This window comes from Lycium barbarum, chromosome 5, assembly GCF_019175385.1.
Source record: "Lycium barbarum isolate Lr01 chromosome 5, ASM1917538v2, whole genome shotgun sequence".
Lineage (NCBI taxonomy): Eukaryota > Viridiplantae > Streptophyta > Magnoliopsida > Solanales > Solanaceae > Lycium > Lycium barbarum.
The window spans coordinates 112,949,083-112,970,629 of record NC_083341.1 but is presented as its reverse complement, the minus strand read 5'-3'; the positions used below and the strand labels follow the sequence as shown (position 1 = coordinate 112,970,629).

At 32.4% G+C, this 21,547-nt stretch overlaps 1 protein-coding gene across 1 annotated transcript; it reads left to right on the top strand.

Moving 5' to 3' along the window:
- The first annotated feature begins 298 nt into the window (after positions 1 to 298).
- LOC132641158 (GDSL esterase/lipase At3g26430-like) lies at positions 299 to 2,973 on the top strand. The gene is made up of 5 exons (XM_060358052.1): positions 299 to 772; positions 1,357 to 1,566; positions 1,662 to 1,831; positions 1,944 to 2,214; positions 2,405 to 2,973. The coding sequence occupies exons 1-5, from the start codon at positions 544 to 546 to the stop codon at positions 2,668 to 2,670; spliced, it is 1,146 nt and encodes a 381-aa protein (XP_060214035.1). The 5' UTR covers positions 299 to 543; the 3' UTR covers positions 2,671 to 2,973.
- Positions 2,974 to 21,547: the final 18,574 nt, after the last annotated feature.

Sequence of the window (21,547 nt, the reverse complement as noted above, 5' to 3'; positions counted from 1 at the left end):
ATTCTGTATAATGAAGTGAAGCTACACCTACATTCAATACCATGTTGTTTGTCCTTTTTTTCCTTTCATTTTTTGATGAAATTCTCTTATGGATTGATATAGATAAATCTTTTTTTTACGCAAACCTTAACATGTGGAAGAATTGATCTAAGTTAAACTATTAAATGGATGCATTATCCATCCAACCGGCAAGACATGTTAGTAGTTTACGGGTCAAAATTGATTGCATAATTTGAGGACCATTTGGTCAATTAAAATACCTAACTAGGTCAGTACAGGTCGAATCCCACGTTCTTGAATTACAAAAGCAATTAACTATCTCCTTAAATTACGCAATAGAATGGATCAAATCAATATAGTCTATCAGCAATAAAAAAATGACTGACGAACAAAGTATTGTATAGGCAATCCATTGACTAATAATGACTGCAAATTGTAGTCAGAGTCTTGAAAAATGGAAGGACCAACTTTTTAGCCAATACCCTTTCATGTGTTTGGCATCTATCAGTTTGTAACAGAAAATTTGTTCAAATAAAAATTGAGATGGTAAAATTCCCAGAGATCTTGATACTATTATTGTGTTTAGTGCCAACCCAAGTACTATGTCTTAGCAGTTGCAATTTTCCAGCCATTTTCAACTTTGGTGGCTCAAATTCAGATACAGGTGGTCTTTCAGCAGCATTTGGACAAGCTCCTTATCCACATGGTGAAACCTTCTTTCATGCCCTTGCTGGTCGCTTCTCCGATGGCCGTCTCGTCATTGATTTCATCGGTAATAATGTTTACATATTAAATGATTTCTTAAGACAAATATAGAGGTTAGACTAATGTTACTGCCTTAATGGGTTCGGTCAAACCCGTACCTTGGGTCTATGACTCTGCCGCTACTTTTAACCAGCTGCGAGAAATTACTTAGTCCTAGAGACTTTGGGAGTGTGTGGTACATTTTTTGTTTTCTGGAAAATGACTTATTTTCTGAAAAATATTTTTCAATTTGTGGTTAGAAATGGAAAATGCTTGTAAACATTGATAATAACATTAGCAAACCGGAGAGTGTCTTGATGAAATTTTTGAATATTAACCGTTGCTAATGATGTCTAAATATTGGTTAAAGCAGTGTTATGAAGTTAAAAGTTGAGATAACTGAGAAGGAAAATGACTTTCGCCCAAAAATAAGAGAGGAAGTCATTTTTATCCTTTTGGTGGAACATGTTCTCCCGGAAAAATATTTTCTGATAACCAAACATAACCTTCAGACAAAGGACACGTTTTTCTTTTCTTGTTATGACATGCTTGTTCAGCTTCTGATCCTTTTTTTTTTTTTTGTGTGTGTGTTCCTAATTTTTGAATTGCCAGCTGAAGGCTTAGATTTGCCTTATCTTAGCGCGTTTCTTGATTCAATTGGTTCCAACTTCAGCCATGGAGCTAATTTTGCCACAGCTGGATCAACAATTAGACCTCAAAACACAACCATGACTCAGAGTGGATATAGTCCTATTTCACTTGATGTACAGGGTGTTCAGTTCTCAGATTTTCATTCAAGGTCCCAGATAATTCGCCAGAAAGGTACTGATTTTATTGAGCAAAGCAATAATAGAGTGTACATGAAAGTACTAGAATTCAATTTTGTAACAGTCTAAAGGTTTTGTTTTACTGCACAGGTAATATGTTTGGCCAATTGTTGCCGAAGGAGGAAGACTTTTCTCAAGCATTGTACACATTCGATATTGGCCAAAATGATCTCACTGCTGGCTACAAGCTCAATATGTCGATTGAGCAAGTAAAGGCTTATGTTGCTGATTTACTCTCTCAGTTATCCAATGTTATAAAGGTCAGTGAAATAGAACCAACATATGACAATCGGACTCCCCAGCTCAACTTTACCAATTTACGTTTAGTTACTTGTTTTCTATACCAGTTTTATTCATTTGCTATAAATGCAGAAAATATATGTGAAAGGCGGAAGATCATTTTGGATTCACAACACTGGACCAGTAGGTTGCCTACCATACGTTATGGACCGGTTTCTTATCACAGCAGCACAAATCGATAAGTATGGCTGTGCTAATCCCTTCAATGAAGTGTCAAAATACTTCAACCTTCAGTTGAAGAAAGCGGTTGTTCAGCTCAGGAAAGAACTTCCTTTAGCTGCAATCACTTACGTTGATGTCTACTCGGTTAAATACTCGCTCATCGGTCATGCAAAGAAGCTAGGTAATCCTATGATCTATTACCAAGGACCTTCAACTTGAATTCCTTTTAATCTTTTTCATGGCATTAACTTCTAGATTTTGAAGTATTATGTAGAGAAATGACTAGCAGTAGCTATTCTTAGACCAAACCTGATAAGTTTAACGATTATATAACTAGAAATGCATATTAAGTGTTCTATATGTAATGACAGGATTTGAGAACCCATTCCTCGCTTGTTGTGGTCATGGTGAGAAATACAACTACAACAGATTCATTAAATGTGGGAGTAAGAAAGTGGTGAATGGAAAGGAGATCGTGATCGCACAGTCTTGCAAAGATCCATCAGTTCGAGTTAGTTGGGATGGAACTCATTTCACAGAAGCAGCTAACAAGTGGATATTTGATCAAATTGTTAACGGCTCGTTCTCAGACCCTCCAATTCCTTTGAGTTTGGCTTGCAAGAGAGTTAACCACTGAATTTTTAGGTTAATCTCATGTCTCCAACAACTCTACCTGCAAGGTACATAGAGTTTCATGAGTGTCATTTGACTGAAATAAAAGCTTTTCCATTCACTAATAGCTGAGAAAAGCATCCTTGAGACTACTCCGGCTCAATGTTTCTTTTTTCCTTTTTTATTTGGAATAGCACCTTGAGTTCTAAGTCTCTGGTTTTAGAGGAGGTAATAAGGAGGTATAAAGATGGTTATGTAAGGCATGAAATTGCTACTGGAGCTTGTGAGAGTCTAACTTGAATAAATGAATTACCAGTATTTATCCGCATCATCGTCACAAATAGCAGATGAACAAACTCCTGTTTCAAATTGTAACTGCATGTGAATAACTAAAGCTCTTTAAATAGTTCAAACTGGCTGGTATTCTGAAGGATTTTATACATTATCAGTCTCATCAAATCACATCAGGAACTAACTGTTATTGTTATTTCTGTCTAGTTACTCTACAAAGAATCAAAGAATGAACTAATTTTAGCTCTGTATCTATCCTGGACATTTTGCAAGAAGCATTTACAAGGCTAATCCGACATATGTGCAATCAAACCTACCTATAATTGTTCAAAACAACTATCAACACAGTAACTACCCCTTGCAAGCAACTATGATCATCAAAGTATTTCTCCCTTTAATTGAAATGGCCTAAGCATATAACATGTACATTATCATCTATTCTCTTCCTTTCACCTGCACTTGCAACTCTATGATCTCTTCTTAAGGCTGCATCTATTCCACTTCTACATAAAAAATTGCAGAGTCCCCTAATTTTGAAATTTATCCTATCCCTCAATCAAAGCTGTAATATTATACAACAGCCACCACTACGAATGTCCTGTTAACTTCTCAGTCAATTCATAAAGACGTTGTGCATGAATTCACGACCCAAATCGTTGAACAAGTTCTTATAAATACCTATGCACGATTAAGAGCAAATAAGGTAACCTGAATTTTGAACCACCTGTTTTAGAATCCTGATCAGCTTCAAAGGAATTTTTTTTCTAGATGTGCTGGAACCATTCTCCAGAACTTTTAGAGCTTAACAGTGCAACTTTCCACAAATTCTGTAGCTTTGGTTATTCCATGTCAACCATATATAACACCAAAAGTCCCTTGAATCTCAAGAACGTTGGAATACAAACTCATACCATTTTCAAGTCACTAAATAATTTGTTTACTTTCTCTATCCTATTTTATATGACATTATCACTGTTTGGAAAGTCATCAACATCTAAAAGTAGCACTTCTCCTGTTTCAACTTATATTACACTCATATCATTTTAGAACAATAAGTACCCTTGAACGTATCTTGAACTTTCAGTTAGAAATTTGTAACTTGGGGGTTTCTATTACCTCCTATATTGGTTTGAAGTGGAATTAAAACCACCTTTATCAGGAGATGATGTCACGTCTCAAAACTGGAGCTGACGTGATTGGGGACCCGACCCTACTGACCGTTGAGCGAACCCCTATATTTAACTCAATTGTTGGGGTTAACGAGAAAGGTCAACAAAATTAATATTACTTAATCTATCAATCCTGAAACTGAATACTAAAAACTGAAATTGCAATCCATAATCTCAACGTCATGAGTCTCTAAGCATGTTGAATACAAAATTGTCTTCGGGGCATTGTCTGGATTACTAATAAAACTGGAAACAAACTTGTTGAGCTTCTTTGATTTGAATCTTAACAAGATCTTATGTAATTTTGATGATTGACAAACAATGTACAATTGACAATCAATGTTCAAGAAGGATGAACAAATTATGTACAGGTTCTAGGTCTTAACGGATCTCCAAAAGGATCTAGGAAGCTAGTAATAAGGAAGCAGAAAAGCTAGAAGAACCAGGTCCTTTGCAGAAGAACTGTAGACTATTTGATCTACGCACAAGAAGTTGTTCCAAGTGTACAAAAGGATTCTTTTAGAATTGAGATTAAGACTTAATCTCAATTCTCCGAGGAACACAAGTTCAAGACATGAAAACATTATCATAATTAAGCACATGGAATTAGCTTGGAATTCGGAGAAGGCCGATGCGGCTGAAAAACAAGTCAAACTTGATTTAGGTTCTTGGATTTCTTGAACCCATTCTACTAGGATTTGGAGAATAAGAAGCTGACATCCTACTCCTATATAAAGCATTGTATTGATGCTTCTGAGACCACCACCAGAGAGAGAAACTCGACGGTGAATAAAGCAAGATTTATTCAGAGTATTTTTTTATTGAGGGAGAATCAACTGCAACGAAGAAGAGCCTGGTCCTATCAAGATATATTTATAATGTTCTTTGAGTTGTAATAGTTAGATTAGATTCCATTGGTCCAAAGTTGTAACATTTTACATTCATAAAGAATTTTTATTAGGTGTTATTTTGTGTTGTAAAGGGCTTCTTACACTGGATAGAGTCTTTGAAGAAGATGTCTACAATTAGTGAAGAATTGTAGATGTGGGGATAGGTGATGTAGTGGTCAGTTCCTTGGGTGTACATGAATTGTAACCTTAAATTGCTCGAGCTAAGTGGAGATTTGGGGATCCTATTAGATGGTTGTGGTTTTTGCCTATCTTGAGCAAGGAATTTTCCACGTAAGAACCCTTAAACAATATATTTTCCACGGTAAAATTCCTTGTGATATGGATTCCACACATTACTTCTTCTTTAGGCTGAAGAGCTTGGTTCTTTAGGACATTAGGGGACGACATAAAATAACAGTTTTAATCAGTGAGAATATAATATGAACTATATTTTTTTTTGCCTTACCCAAGGTTTATTCCGATTGATTTTTCCTAACAAGATTTTTAATGAAATAGCTAGTTTAACAAAAAAAACAAATGATTTATAGTACTATATTTTGTGCTCTTAATGCATGTTTGACTCTGGGAGTCTCATTTTGGTGATCTTTTAAAAAATGAGGAGGTGATGTTTTGTGTATCGATAAACCAGTTTCAGTTTGCCCGGAATCAACATTAAAAATTAAATTATAAACTATTTTAATTTTTTTCTATTCTTTGTGGCATTAACTTATTGAAAGAGAAGTTCGACATTTCTACAAATTTCTAAAAATTAAATCGTAGTATAAAAGTGTTTGAAAGTTAAAGAAGATTTTTGTTTTTTTGTTTTTGTTTTAGACTTTCTTTTCGTTTTCAAGCAAATGCATGATATAAATGTTCTTCTCTTTTTTATTTCGTTGAAAGTTTTTGAGAATATAAGCTTTACTATATGTAGGATTAATGACACTCATATTTTTTATCCATGAGAGTTGACTACTGAAATGTAAATTGATTTTGATTGACTTTATATCAGATTGAATTATTTACGCATAAATATTTGACTGCCCGCACAACAATACATATTATCTATGAATCTTGAACTGAACTCGAAGTTAATATATTTTTTTTTACTGCAATAGGATTAAATAAGACAAATTCTTAAACTTAAAAATTACGAAACAAATTCACGATTAGAATAGACATAATGTTGTGCATTTTGTCGGAACTTTTCGAAATGCTACAATATTGTGCATTTTGCCGTAAAAATATATAACAGGCTTTTATAATACGTCATATCCTGCAAAATTATGTAGCCAAGGGAAGTCAAATTTTGTACAATGTCTAACCAAAAAGAAATTTTTGGTATAATATGTATTAGTTCTTAATATTAATATTATCTTTGTATTTAAAAAATATTTGGCTCTTATAATATCATCACAAATGAAGTAAAAGTTATCATAAAATATGACACTTTTAGTAGTTTTTAAAATATCAAGTAAGGCTTTAAATTAATTTATAATATCCATTTATTTAAACTACCCATACCATAGAAAAATATCATAGTAGGTGTTACTCTTTCAACTTTTGCAGTGAAACAAAATAACTAGGACTTGTTAGGAAATGCTTAATCCTCTCATTTGGAATTTAAATGAGATGGTTAAGTTAATAAAGCATGAATTCTATATTATTTGCACATATTTGATCGAGAAAATATTTTCCATTCAAATATAAGAAACTCCTACATGAATTACAGGAGTATATGTTTTACTCCTTCCGTTTCAATTTATTTGTCTTTATAAGAAACTCCTACATGAATATAGGAGTATATGTTTTACTCCCTCCGTTTCAATTTATTTGTCTGGTTTTGACTTAGTACGGAGCTTAAGAAAGTAAAAAATACTTTTCAATTGAGTGGTCTTAAACCAAAAATATGTATAATGTACTAAAATATTCTTTAATCTTGTGATCTTAAATATGTCATGTGGAAAGTTGAGATTAAAGAATTATAAAAAAAAGGAAAAATACATTTTTTTAAATGGACTAAAAAAAAAAAGCGAAACAAACAAATTAAAACAGAGGCAAAAGCTTATAAAAGAAAAGGAATGCAAGCAGACTGAATTTGGGCGTAACAGATCATCACAAAAAAAATTCTTATTTACTAGATTTAGTCTACGCACTTTGCGTGTGACCAAAGCGCGTCGCGTACCTCATTTGTCAACAAACACTGCAGAAAAAAGTCTAGACTTGGTTATGAACTTTATCGTTAATCCATTCTAAATTACTCGTAGCTAACAATGCTACTAATCATCGGTAAATAGAATTAACGATGATTTTTACTGTTTAACTTTGCATCGCCAATTCATGTTTGTTTAGTAGCGAATTAAATTGATATATAAATGAATATTGAAGTTTTCATTTATTAGAATAAGTGTACCAAAAAAAGTGACAATTCATTTATAATAGATATTATTTTCTATAGTTTCATCCTTGTTTCAAATTTTGCATTTTAGCAATTTGGCATTTAACATTCTACTATAATCAATTTTTCTTTATTTCTAATTTCTTTAACCATTAATATTTTTCTTATCTAACAAATTTACATATTTTAATTTAATGAGATTAATGTATCTTATACCGTCAAACCTCTCTATAACAACATCGTTGGATCCAAAATTTTTTGATTGTTATAGAGAATCGTTATTATACACCTATAACGTCACTTGTCATTTAAATAATAGTTGGTTGTTATAGGCAAATAAGATGCATAAAATCTATTTTTAAAATGTTATAAAAAAATAACAAATTATTTGAATTTTAAATCTCAAAGATATGAATTCTTCACTAACTAAACATTAAGGAAAGTTAATACAATTTGAATATAACGCTTGAATTTACGAATATTTGCATCTAATCTTTCAGCAAACAAGTATACAATTGTTTTCCCTTGAAGTGAATCTAAGAGTTGAACTGTTGAATCTTCTAACCAGTCCAAGTAACAATAGGTTGAGATTCTTCGTCAGCACTTTCATTGTCGTCTTCGGCTTCCATATTCTCTTGTTCTTCCACTCCAATAACACGAGTAATAGTCTTTTCATTAGTGAAAGTTCCAATGGTAGGAAAATGTTGCATGAAACTCCACATATGTATTCATATGTAATATTTTGTCATAAATATAGTATATTAATGTATCAAATTAAATATTTGGTCAATATTTTCTATAGAGATGGTTAATAATTACATTACAAAAAAGCGCAAAGATGTTATATGGGGGAGTAATTTTACAAAGAGCATACTGTTATAAAGTTGGTTGAGTAAAATATAACATAAAAAATCGGTTTCAAAAAATTTTAGCTGTTATAAAGAGATGCTGCTATATGCGGATGCCATTATAGAGAGGTCTAACTGTATTGGGTCAGAAGTTTGCTCGTAAATGATGTTAATCACCATACCATAAGATCAGGCCTTAAGTCACAATATTTTCCTCTTTATATTTTATGTATATACTCCTTTCTAAAACTTTATTATAAACTGTAACGTTACAAGTCCTTTAGAAACATTTTCGTTTCTCTTCTTGAGAATTAGTAGGCGTTTGGCCATAGATACCAAAAACAAATTCACTTTTTTGGAATTTTTGAAGTTGGAGTTGTGTTTGGCCATAGTTTTTGAAATTGTAGTTTTTGGTGAAATATAGTTGTAAAAAGTGAAAAAAGTGAAAAAAAAAATTGAAAAACAAGTTTTTCTTGTTTTTGGCATTCCGGAATACAACTTCAAGTTGTATTCCGAATATTTATGGCCAAACGCCCAAAAGTAAAAAAAGGTGAAAAAAAATTCCGGAAAAAAGTGAATAATTTTTATGGCCAAACGGCACCTTAATCTCTCTTTTTTTCATTGCTCCATTTTTTTAATTAGTTTTTATTAAGATTTAACCTTATATAAAGCATTTTCCTATTTAAATTACATAAGATAATTATATTTCTTTCATATTACTTTATCATCCTGAAACTAAGCTTTATAAAACCGTTTTAACTTCTTCCCGGGATAAGACCAACTAATGCTACATATCTCAGTTTCACTGAAGGTTCGACCATATTGTTTGGTAAAGAAGCTAAATAATGAGGAAAGTAAAAAAGAAGTGGCCAAGTGGAATTGGTTTGTGACTTTGGTAGTTCTTTTTTTGAAGGGTAAAGATGCTTATATTAATAATAATACTACTTGCAGAGGGTTCATGTTGATACAACCCATACGATAAGATAATGAGTCTAAGTTCTGTGCACCGTCAATGTATAAATTTTTTATACTATCAGGTTATATTACCAACTTTTTTTCTAATTAATTTTCTATTTCAAAATTTTGCATTTTCTCCCTCCTCTTCAAACTTCAAAGTCCAATCATCCTCAAACTCTCATTTAGCAGCAACAATGACTCTTCCCAAAACCATTTAGTGTTCCATTATCTCTGTTAATTAATTTCTAGAAATATCAAATGGTGAATAGTTAAATGATGACCCAATTTTATCAATTAATTAAGTGAACCCCAATTGGCTTTACATCTCCTATATCAATAGTATTATTTTTCTTTCAATCTCTGCAATTTTTTTCTGCGTCATCTTACAGTATTAATCTTTCAATCGTTTTCAGTCAAATCATGTCTCCAGGTATTTGTGAATATGTTTAGGGATAATTACACTCGTATTTGTGATTATATTCAGTTATTTGATCTCAGGATATTTGGGCCGGCATTCATATATATTGCAAATCAGATTAATAATTTGCTTTTTGAATTCTTCTTATTGTTTGTCCGGATAATAACTTGTCATAGTTTCAGAAGGCGAAGAAGAAATAACAACTAAGCAATTATTTGAGGCATTGTAGAATTACTTTTTATTTTGATATGATGTTAAGAAAAATCGATGAGAAATTTCAGACTTAGAAAGGAAAATAAATTTGCTTAAGATTAATTCTGATTAGAGTACGAAGAGGACCCAACTTGCCTTTATTATCTTTTTCTGTAATTATAACTATATAAAAAAGGTAACATTAATTACTTAACAAAATTACCATGTTTACCTTTAAAATTACCTGATGGTGTAAAAAGAATTGACGGTGCACAGAACTTAAACTGTAAGATAATTTGTAAGATTTTGAAATATCACTTGAGATTTTATAACGAATTTCTTATATACAAACACCAAATTAGCATTAGTTTGATGAATTCAAGTAAGGAAAGGATTTATATAAATGAAGTTCCTAAATTTTAGGAATTTTCTTTGCCAAAAATAAGTCTTTTTTTTTTTTTTGGAGTTTTTGTTAAATAATAATTTGAGTAAAATAGTAAACGACAGTTTTGTCTATTGTAGCCTAGCTATTGTTACCAAATTCATATAAAAAAGTAATACTTGTTTGCATAACTTAAAAATATTTATTTAACTTCTTAATAAAAATGAAATATTACAAAAACGTGAATCCAACTTTATTCCTAATTTCTTCCGTACTCTCTTTTAATTAATTATTTTTAACTTAAAACTCAAATTATACAAAATTATATCGAGTATACTTTATTAACACAGAATGAAGACTCTGAAACATATGGAGTTCTAGTGCACGAAAGTTTCTAACTTTATTTCTTTCAATTTTGGTGTCACATTTTGTTTATATAATTATATAATAAATAATACAAACTCCTAAAGCTAAATGGAACTTTAGGCGCAGACAGGTTCCTACTGTTGGTTTTTTTATTTTTGGTGTTACTTTTTCGAATAAGTTGGAAGGATTTATGAATACATAAAAAAAATTAGTTGAATATTTAAATGTTCTATATATTACAAAATATTCACTACAAAAAAAAATCATCGTTCATGAATTGCTCATAGCAAATAGAATCTTTTAATAATAATAAATGCTAAACCGTGAAATAATTTCTTTTATAGAAGTATTTGTCTATATAATTTTTTCAAATACACAAAGATCAGGCACACAGAAATTTGTAAAAACCTGCAACCTGCAAGTTATGAGAGAAAAAAGGGAGTTTTATACCTTAAACAAAGACTCATGTAATCACCTATAAATGAAGATGCAACCGATAGCTTTACAAAATAATGTGATTGTCTTGTGTTATTGTTTTCTTTTGCAAATACATTATATTATATAGTTCAAATAAGACAAAAATTAAATACAAAATTTAGTTGATTTTAAAATCTTAAATATTAGGATAATAATTAAATGTCTCCCTCACAATAAATATTTGTTTTCACAAGTTTGAATTTTCATGAAAAATATGATATATATATATATATATATATATATATATATATAGTACGTATAATTTTCTTTTTGCAAACAATTAACTATTTTCTTTATAAGTATGGTTCTGGAAAAAAAAAAGTATTAACTTGAACATATTACATAGTCAAATAGGTGATAAAAAACTTAACATCATAAATATTAAATACAAGTAACATGAATGAGAAATAAAGCATGCCTTTAAATTCGAGCTTAATCGATATGAAGTCTCAAGCACATACTCGGATCTTCTTTCGCCTGCAGAAAAATATTGAAGAATCAATTAATAATGACAGAGTTTCAACCGACTTCAAGTAAAGAGAGAGATATTTAGATCCTAAACCTAAAATTTAAACGTGTGAGATTAAATTGCAAAAACACAATAAAATCACATGTAAGATAATAAGCAAGTAAAGAAGAAGCAAAATTGAAGAAAAAAAAAAAGCTTAAAAGCATCATGAGAAATTAAGAACATAACTGCATGTACTATAAAGAAGAAAGATTGAAAAATAAAAGAGCAGCATGGAAGATTATTACTATGAGAATGCGTATATATAGGATTTAATATCTGGCATCACAAACGTAGGGGAATTAGAACTCTAGTTAAAAACAAAACCCTAATTTGAAGAAATTATTGTACGGTCAAAATCCTATGCAAGGTAAAGTTCTAAATAATTCTATTTTTCTATTGTAAATTATTTGATGGAAGAGTTGTCTTTTAGATTTATACCTTACGTTCTTACCATAATAAATTTGAACAAATTGAATTTAGTACATTACTATCATATTTACATAAATTCAACGTGGAAGCAATTGTAAAGCTATTAATATTATAATTTATATAAGGTAAAGCTTAACTTTTTATAAGGTAAATCATAATTAACATTAAAGCTCTAAATATTATTTCTTGCTACCTAATTCGTATAAGAAAAGATTTAATAAATAAAATTTTAGTTAGATTTTAAAATCCTAAATATTAGGAAAATAGTAAACTAATTTACGTGTTTATTTATGCTAGTGGTAAATCAGCACCAAATTGGGTGTTACTATATTGATGTGCTACTTTAATGATTTAAAATAGTCCTAAATTTTAGTCATATATAATTCAAATAAGAAAAGGTTAATAATCAAATTTTAATGAATTTTTAAATTTTAAATATTAGAAAAATTATTAAATGACCGTTTTGTCTATTGTAGAGTCTTTTAATTAAGGGCAAAAAGTTCAGACAACATTTCTAAGGCTCTTCGCACTTTTAATATAATATAGATAAGTTGTGTAGAGGCAATTTGAAGAAATATTGAATTACACAACAGGCAAAATGAAAGAGAGCCACAAAATTCTGAAGTTGTAAACACGTGTCACTCTTTAAATGTGGAATGCAAACAGAACTTAACTCAAAGGCTATGGCTATTTCGAACCAATTCCAAATGTTCAATTAACTCAATGCAGCACTTGCAAAGAAAACCAACTCAATGAAATGCCAAAAAGGGCCCGGTGAGGACGATCAAAAACTCAACATCAGAGTTTAGAATCCGCGACTTTTGTAGCACAAAAAAAAAGTTGAATCAAACTAGCGCAAAAAAAAAAATACATTACTAGGTTTCACGCACTAAATTAGTGCGTGAAAGGACCAAACTGCAAAAATGCAACTTGGGCCTTTCACGCACGAATTTAGTGCGTGAAGGAAGGCAACAAAAAGTCGCCTCCTCCTTCCCCACCACAGACCCGACAGTGACACCCCCACCCGCCATTAACAGCGATTTTAGGTGGTCCCCAACCCCCAAAACGCTATTTTGTTGTTGTTTTTCAATCCAAAACGCTATTTTGTTGTTGTTTTTAAATCCAAAACTCAATATTCTTGGTATATTGAAGTGTAGGAACAAGTTTCTAAGGTTAGATTTTGGAATAGAGCGGCGCGGAGCTCATTTTGAAAACTCAAAAACACCTTCATTCAAGGTATTTTACTACGAATTTTTTATTACATTGCTAAATATATTATTACCTTAGGTATGGTGGGAGGGATCTGTGGTGGATTGCGCATTTTTTTTGCGCGTTGTTGGGCAGTCTGCACCCACTGCGACTGCCCCCTTTAATTTTATTTTTTTTAATTTGTTTATCTATTATCAATTAGTTAATTATTTATTGCTTGTTTATTTAGTATTTGTTAATTGTTCGATTAGCGACTTAAGTATTTATTAATTGTTAGACTAGCTATTTCAATTGTTAGACTGGCTAATTATTTATTTAGTTTTTGCTAAGCCAATTGTTTATTTGTTAATAATTTTTAATTGTTTCATTAGTTAATTAATTGTTTATTTGTTAAATATATGATAATAATTTATTAATTTTTTGATTAGTTACTCAGTTGTTTATTTATTAAATATATGATAATACCTTGTTAATTATTTGATTAGTTAGTTAATTGTTTATTTATTAATTATTTATACTAATTGTATGCTAACTAATTGTTAATTATTTGACTTATTAATTTTTAATCTTTATATTTTAGGATTGAAAACCCTTAGTTTAGGATTCATAACCCGTAGCTTAGGATTGAAAACACTTAATAGAATTTTCGATAAAAGATTACATAACTAATATTACTTGTTAATGATTTATTTAAAATACGTAAAACAGATGGGTCACCACAATCCTTAATAAAATTTCGATAAAAGATTACATAACTAATATCACTTGTTAATGATTGATTTAAAATACGTAAAACAGATGGGTCACCACAATCCTTAATAAATGTTTTGATAAAAGATTACATAACTAATACTACTTGTTAATAATTGATTTAAAATGCGTAAAACAGATGGATCACCACCCTCTTGATCCGGGGCCCTTCGACCGAGAGTTACTGTATCTTCAGCCCGAGCATAGGTCGCAACATATATGGACATCCGACCTGCAACCTGAGTCTCAGGTCCGTACCCGGTTAGGGGACTCAGCATGGGGGATCTTAGCTGCTCGCCCCCCACATCCTCGTGTCCTGGATATACTACGTCGGGGGGGGGGGGGGGGGGGGGGTATCTACCAGTGCGTCGAAGTTGATCGGGTACAACACGATAGGTCGCTAGTGACGGCATTGATTGAGAGGTGGTGACCGGAGACGCACACATTTCATCTCCGCACCGGTGAGGCTACCATTACCCTTCAGGATGTGGAGATCATTTATGGGCTACAGGTTGACGCCCATTGTATATTGAGGAGCCTCCTGTGCTGCCGCCTTACCGGGATGAGTTGACTAGGCTCACCGGTTTCGCGGCTCTGGATGGTCACATTTCCGGCCAAAGTCGGCTTTTGTTGTCGGCCTTTTACGCTCACTTGCGCCTCACAGACATGCAACATTTTTATTGGAGAGGACACGCCTCAGGCTGATGTTGACCGACGAGCGCGTCTATACCTACTCATCATATTCGGGGCCATCCTGTTCCCGAACACTTCGGGTTCGCATTTGAGCTTGAGGTATCTTCGGTATATCAACGATCTCGCCGAGATAGGATGTTATAGTTGGGGCGCTGCTGTGCTGGGTTACATGTATCGAGGATTATGCCGATGTTCTATGGGCACGAGGGTAGAGGTCCCTGCATTTTGCTCGCTCCTTCAGGTAATATATTTAAGTGTGTGTAATTAAACACAAAATATATTTTTTTTTAAACAACGACTGATAAAATGTTTTTTAAATGACTATATTAGATATGGGTATGGACTAGGTTGAGACCTTTTCAGCCCATAGCAGCTCACCCTCCCGCTGACTATCTTACTGTGCCGATGCCATACGCGCGGAGACGCATCACAGCCTTCTCCCGTTTAGGGATCAGCTAGACCGCATGACGGCGCAGACGGTATGTTCATATTTTGGATCCACACACTAGACCACATAGCTACTATTTTAGTCTTTTATTTTTAACTAGTTCAATTCTTTTTACAGGCTTTTATATGGACGCCGTATGATCATATTTTGGATGAGCTGCCGGCGTTTTGTAGGGCTGGTCAGCACATGTGGATGTCACGGTGTCCATTGATACATATGGATTTCGTTGAGTATCACGCGCCCGACCGCGTGTTACGACAGTTTGGGTATGTACAGAATATACCCGCGGCTACGGTTTGGGAGCATGACCACTATGCGAGGGACGAGCGTGCGGGCGTCAATGATGCATGGCGACTCTATATGCAGCAGCATGTCCAGAGTTGGGATGTGAGGATGACGAGCCTAGCGGTGGTCGGACATGACACTCCAATCCATGTGTACATAGAGTGGTACATGCGGATCACTCGCATCATTATTGGCAACCCCTCTAGGCGTCGTCTAGATGGCCTTTTATCCTTTCACGCACTAATTTCATGCGTGAAAAGGCCTCCCTCACCTGCCGCCTCGATTTGACAATACATTGCTGCATTATTTGATTGTTTTAATACGACTTGTATTGCGCACCATTTTAATGCGCACTGTAAGTATTGATTTGACAACACACCACGCATGACAATTTCAGGAATCTATGACACATAAAGCCTTAATTTGACAATACATTGCTGTATTATTTGACCATTTTAACACGACTTGTATTGCGCACCATTTTAATGCGCAATGTAACACCACGCATGACAATTTCATGAATCTATGACACATAAAGCCTTTATTTGACAATACATTGCTGCATTATTTGACCATTTTAACACGACTTGTATTGCGCACCATTTTAATGCGCAATGTAACACCACACATAACAATTTCAGGAATCTATGACACGTAAAGCCTTGATTTGACAATACATTGCTGCATTATTTGACCATTTTAACACGACTTGTATTGCGCACCATTTTAATGCGCAATGTAAGTGTTGATTTGACAACACACCACGCATGACAATTTTAGGAATCTATTTAAGTTGAAGGCTTGACGAGTAAAAAACTCATCAACTTCATAAGTCTAAGTCTTACAAGTCATTCAAAAAAAAAATCAAACTTCATAGAAAAAATGTCTCAAAATGCTTCAACTGTTAAGGTTTCACTATTTTGGGATGGAGATATCGTCGAGGACAATTACTCCATTCGTTATAGCATCAAACCAAAAGCCCATGTTAAATTTCCAACAACTTTAAATTATGAAACACTAGTCAGTTACATGCACAAAAGAATGAAAACTACACCCACTGAGTTTGGATCTCACTAACTGGCAGATATCCACAAACAATATCAAACAGTGTAGTGCGTTAGGCATGCACAATATCAACGATGATGAATCTTTGAGTGATGTTTTGGGATCGCCGGAAGAATATCGTGATTTAGTATTCATTAATGTTCTTGAGATGTATGTTGAAAAGATACCTCGAGAAGAAGTCCCTCAAGTCCAGCTTATTCATGGTAACACTTATGGGGACTTTAGTTCTTCTGGAGACATTTTGAGTGGTCAAGTGCCGCTGGAAAATCTAAGCCAGCAATTTAATCAAGCTTACAATGAAAATTGGTAAATATGGATTTTTCATATTATTATTATGTGTAGTTGCACGTGTTTGTTGTATGAATTGGTAAATAACCAGTTTTCAAATCTTTATAGGAACCATTCTCAAAACTCGCCAGTGGTACCAAATATTGATGTTGGTCAATCCTCTCAATTCGGTGGAGTTGATCGTTCTCCACACCATGACAGTGCTTATGAACAACAGTAAGTTCATCACCTTGATATTAAATTATCTGCATATATATATATTCGTATTTAAAATATGTTACTTTTCGTGTAGGAGGATGAATGCACTTGATAATGAAGATTTTCCTAATTATTATGAGTCATCATCAAGTGATGACGATGAAATAGCTAATAATGCAGAGGTAACCGATGATGAAGATGATGATGATGTTCAAGTTGGTATGACCAACAATATTCCTCAAAGCCAAAACCAACAAGAACCAATGCACCACCACGTACCACCACCGATGGCTGAAAACCCAACTTCTGAAAGCCCAATTCAGTGGCATTCTAACAATATCCCTTATCTTGACAGCCTGCAGGGTTGTGATGATGCATTTGTCTTCACAAGAGAAGATGATGATAGTCGCCTAAAAACCTGGATTGAACCAAGGGATCTCAACAAAGATCGATGCTACCTTGCAAAGAGAATGTTGTTCGCATCCAAAAAAGTGTTGCAACGGGCTGTCAAAATTTATTTTTTTAAGGACATGAGGGAGTTTAAGGTTAATCAGTCAAATACAAAGATATGGAGGCTAGTTTGCAGACGGCGGTATCAAGGCTGTCAGTGGTTGCTTCGGGGAATTGTTAAGCCTGATGGTATGTGGGCTATCACAAAATTCCGCGAAAGACACACTTGTGATATGGAAGAAAATCTAGCAGATCATTATAATTTAGATACAAACATGATTGCTCAAGTATTACTTAAAAACATTGCCGAAACACCAAGGTAACTTATCCTACCTAGTACATTATGTCTTATATCAATTGAAAGATCATTACTAAATGTTGTTTGTTTAAACTTGTGCAGGTTCCCATCAAAGATTGTATTCGAAACGTTCAAACCGTATATAGTAAAACTATAAGCAACAGAAAGGGATTTCTCGGGCGTAGACGCGCTTTTGAGATGGTCTATGGAAATTGGCATACTTCTTTTCAATCGCTGCCAAGGTATATGGCAGCTCTACAACATTTTAATAATGGTACTGTTGTAGAGTGGTGGCTTATAGAGGGTAAAATCTTCAACTTCGTATTTTGGACATTCAAACCATGCATTGATGGTTTTGCTCACTGCCGACCAGTGATATCCATAGATGGTACGCATGTATATGGTGCCTACGACATCAAGCTCCTAATTGCAATAGGAATGGATGTCAATGGGTCCATATTTCCTCTTGCTTTCACAATTGCCGCTAACGAAAGCAACGACACATGGGAGATCGTTTTGACCCATTTAAAAACTCATGTTATTAACGATCGTACCGGCATATGCGTGCTATCTGATCGTCATAAAGGCATATTGCACAATATGGATAATTTACCGGGATCACTACTAAAAAACTGGCAAAATTCGACGGACAAAAAACCGACGGACTGCGTCTCTTTGAAAAACCGACGGAAAACCGACTCAGTGCGTCGGTTTTGTGTATTTCTAATTATTTATTTATTTTTTTAATTAAAAAATCGACGGACAACGTCGGTTTTTTCCGCAAAATTTTGAAATTATATATCCGCAAAACAAAACCGACGTCCCACGTCAGTTTTATTAAAAAAAAAAAAATTAATATAAAACCGACGGACGACGTCGGTTTTATTTTTAAAAATATTTTAAATAATATGCAATTCAATTTGTTTTTAAAAAAAATAATAAACAATTTTTTTTTAGGAAACCGACGGACAGGGTCGGTTTCCTATTATTATTATTTTTAATTTTTGGGTCAAATATGGTCAAACGTGCGGGAAAAACCGACTGACAGGGTCGGTTTTGTCCGTCGGTTTTTCTTTAAAAACATTCCAGACGGGTTTTCATACCCATTTCTTCTCCTCTTCCCAATTAAACTCCCATTCCCCTCAACCCTAGCTACCCGCCGCCCCCTCCCCTCCCCCCAACGCCGCCGCCCATTTCCCCGCCGCCCAGCGCCGCCGCCTGCGCAGCCCATCCCCACCAACCCCAAACCCGTTTTGAAGTTAATTAATTGAGGTTAGTTTCTCTTAAATTAGGGCTTTTAAAATTCTTTCAATTTTAGTTTTATTCGTAGATTTTAGGCCTAATGCTAATCTATTTAGCTTTGTTAAACATCATTTGCAATGTTATTAATGTTGAATTTGTGAAAAAAATGTAAACTTTATTTGACTAGTTTAGTTGTCATTTTTTTTTTTGCTTGAGATTGTGCTATATTTCATGTTCTTTGTCAATGTATTTGTGTTAGCTTAGTTATCATTCTTTGTAATATTATTGATGTTGAATATGTGCAAAAATGTATACTTTAATTATTTGACTAGGTTTTTTTTTTTGTTGTTGGATTGTGCTTTTTGTTAGAATTCCATAAGTTATTAGAATTGTTATTGATCATTCCAAATTAGAATTGGTTGAGATTGTGCTTTTCAAAGTTAGAATTGTTAAGTTATAGTTTTTCTATAACCTCAATACTAAAATGTAGATTTTATTTCTCTAGATTTACTTTTCAATTTTTAGAATTGGTTGGAGTTGTGCTTTTCAAAGTTAGAATTATTAAGTTATAATATTTCTATAACCTCAAAACTAAAATGTAGACTTTATTTGACTAGATTTACTTTTCAATTTTTAGAATTAAAGTTAGAATCCATAAGTTATTAAAGTTAGAATTGTTATTGAGAATTCAAAGTTAGAATTGGTTGGGATTGTGCTTTTCAAAGTTATAATTGTTAAGTTATAGTATTTCTATAACCTCAATACTAAAATGTAGATTTTATTTCTCTAGATTTACTTTTCAATTTTTAGAATTGGTTGGAATTGTGCTTTTCAAAGTTAGAATTATTAAGTTATAATATTTCTATAACCTCAAAACTAAAATGTAGACTTTATTTGACTAGATTTACTTTTTAATTTTTAGAATTAAAGTTAGAATTCATAAGTTATTAAAGTTAGAATTGTTATTGAGAATTCAAAGTTAGAATTGGTTGAGATTGTGCTTTTCAAAGTTAGAATTGTTAAGTTATAGTTTTTCTATAACCTCAATACTAAAATGTAGATTTTATTTCTCTAGATTTACTTTTCAATTTTTAGAATTGGTTGGAATTGTGCTTTTCAAAGTTAGAATTATTAAGTTATGTTAGAATTATTAAGTTATAATATTTCTATAACCTCAAAACTAAAATGTAGACTTTATTTGACTAGATTTACTTTTCAATTTTTAGAATTAAAGTTAGAATCCATAAGTTATTAAAGTTAGAATTGTTATTGAGAATTCAAAGTTAGAATTTTTATTGAGAATTCAAAGTTAGAATTGGTTGGGATTGTGCTTTTCAAAGTTAGAATTGTTAAGTTATAGTTTTTCTATAACCTCAATACTAAAATGTAGATTTTATTTCTCTAGATTTACTTTTCAATTTTTAGAATTGGTTGGAATTGTGCTTTTCAAAGTTAGAATTATTAAGTTATGTTAGAATTATTAAGTTATAATATTTCTATAACCTCAAAACTAAAATGTAGACTTTATTTGACTAGATTTACTTTTCAATTTTTAGAATTAAAGTTAGAATCCATAAGTTATTAAAGTTAGATTTGTTATTGAGAATTCAAAGTTAGAATTGGTTGGGATTGTGCTTTTCAAAGTCATAATTGTTAAGTTATAGTATTTCTATAACCTCAATACTAAAATGTAGATTTTATTTCTCTAGATTTACTTTTCAATTTTTAGAATTGGTTGGAATTGTGCTTTTCAAAGTTAGAATTATTAAGTTATGTTAGAATTATTAAGTTATAATATTTCTATAACCTCAAAACTAAAATGTAGACTTTATTTGACTAGATTTACTTTTCAATTTTTAGAATTAAAGTTAGAATGCATAAGTTATTAAAGTTAAAATTGTTATTGAGAATTCAAAATTAGAATTGGTTGGGATTGTGCTTTTCAAAGTTATAATTGTTAAGTTATAGTATTTTTATAACCCCAATACTAAAATGTAGATTTTATTTCTCTAGATTTACTTTTCAATTTTTAGAATTGGTTGGAATTGTGCTTTTCAAAGTTAGAATTATGAAGTTATGTTAGAATTATTAAGTTATAATATTTCTATAACCTCAAAACTACAATGTAGACTTTATTTGACTAGATTTACTTTTTAATTTTTAGAATTAAAGTTAGAATCCATAAGTTATTAAAGTTAGAATTGTTATTGAGAATTCAAAGTTAGAATTGGTTGTCGGTGAAAGTAGTGTGTCGCAGGAATATAGTCATGTCCAATATGATAGAGTTAATGATATGGTTAATGATGCTTTTGGCGTACAGTCTGGGTTTGAACCTGGGCAAAATTTTGAGGAACCTTCTAATGAAGAAGCAATGCGCTTCTATCAAGAATTAAAATAGGCTAGTCGTCCACTTTAGGTAGGGAGTCAGCATTCTAAGTTGTCTGTTGCAGTTAGAATGATTAACATCAAATCAGATTGGACTGTTGCTGAAGCTGCTGTGGACTCAATGATTAAGCTTGTAGGGGAACTAGTTAGTCCGGAATTCGATATACCTAAGAGTTATTATGAAGCAAAGAGATTGTGTTAAAACTAGTTAATGGTACTTTTGGTTGGACATTTAAATATTTATGAACTTTGAAGGTCTATTTAGA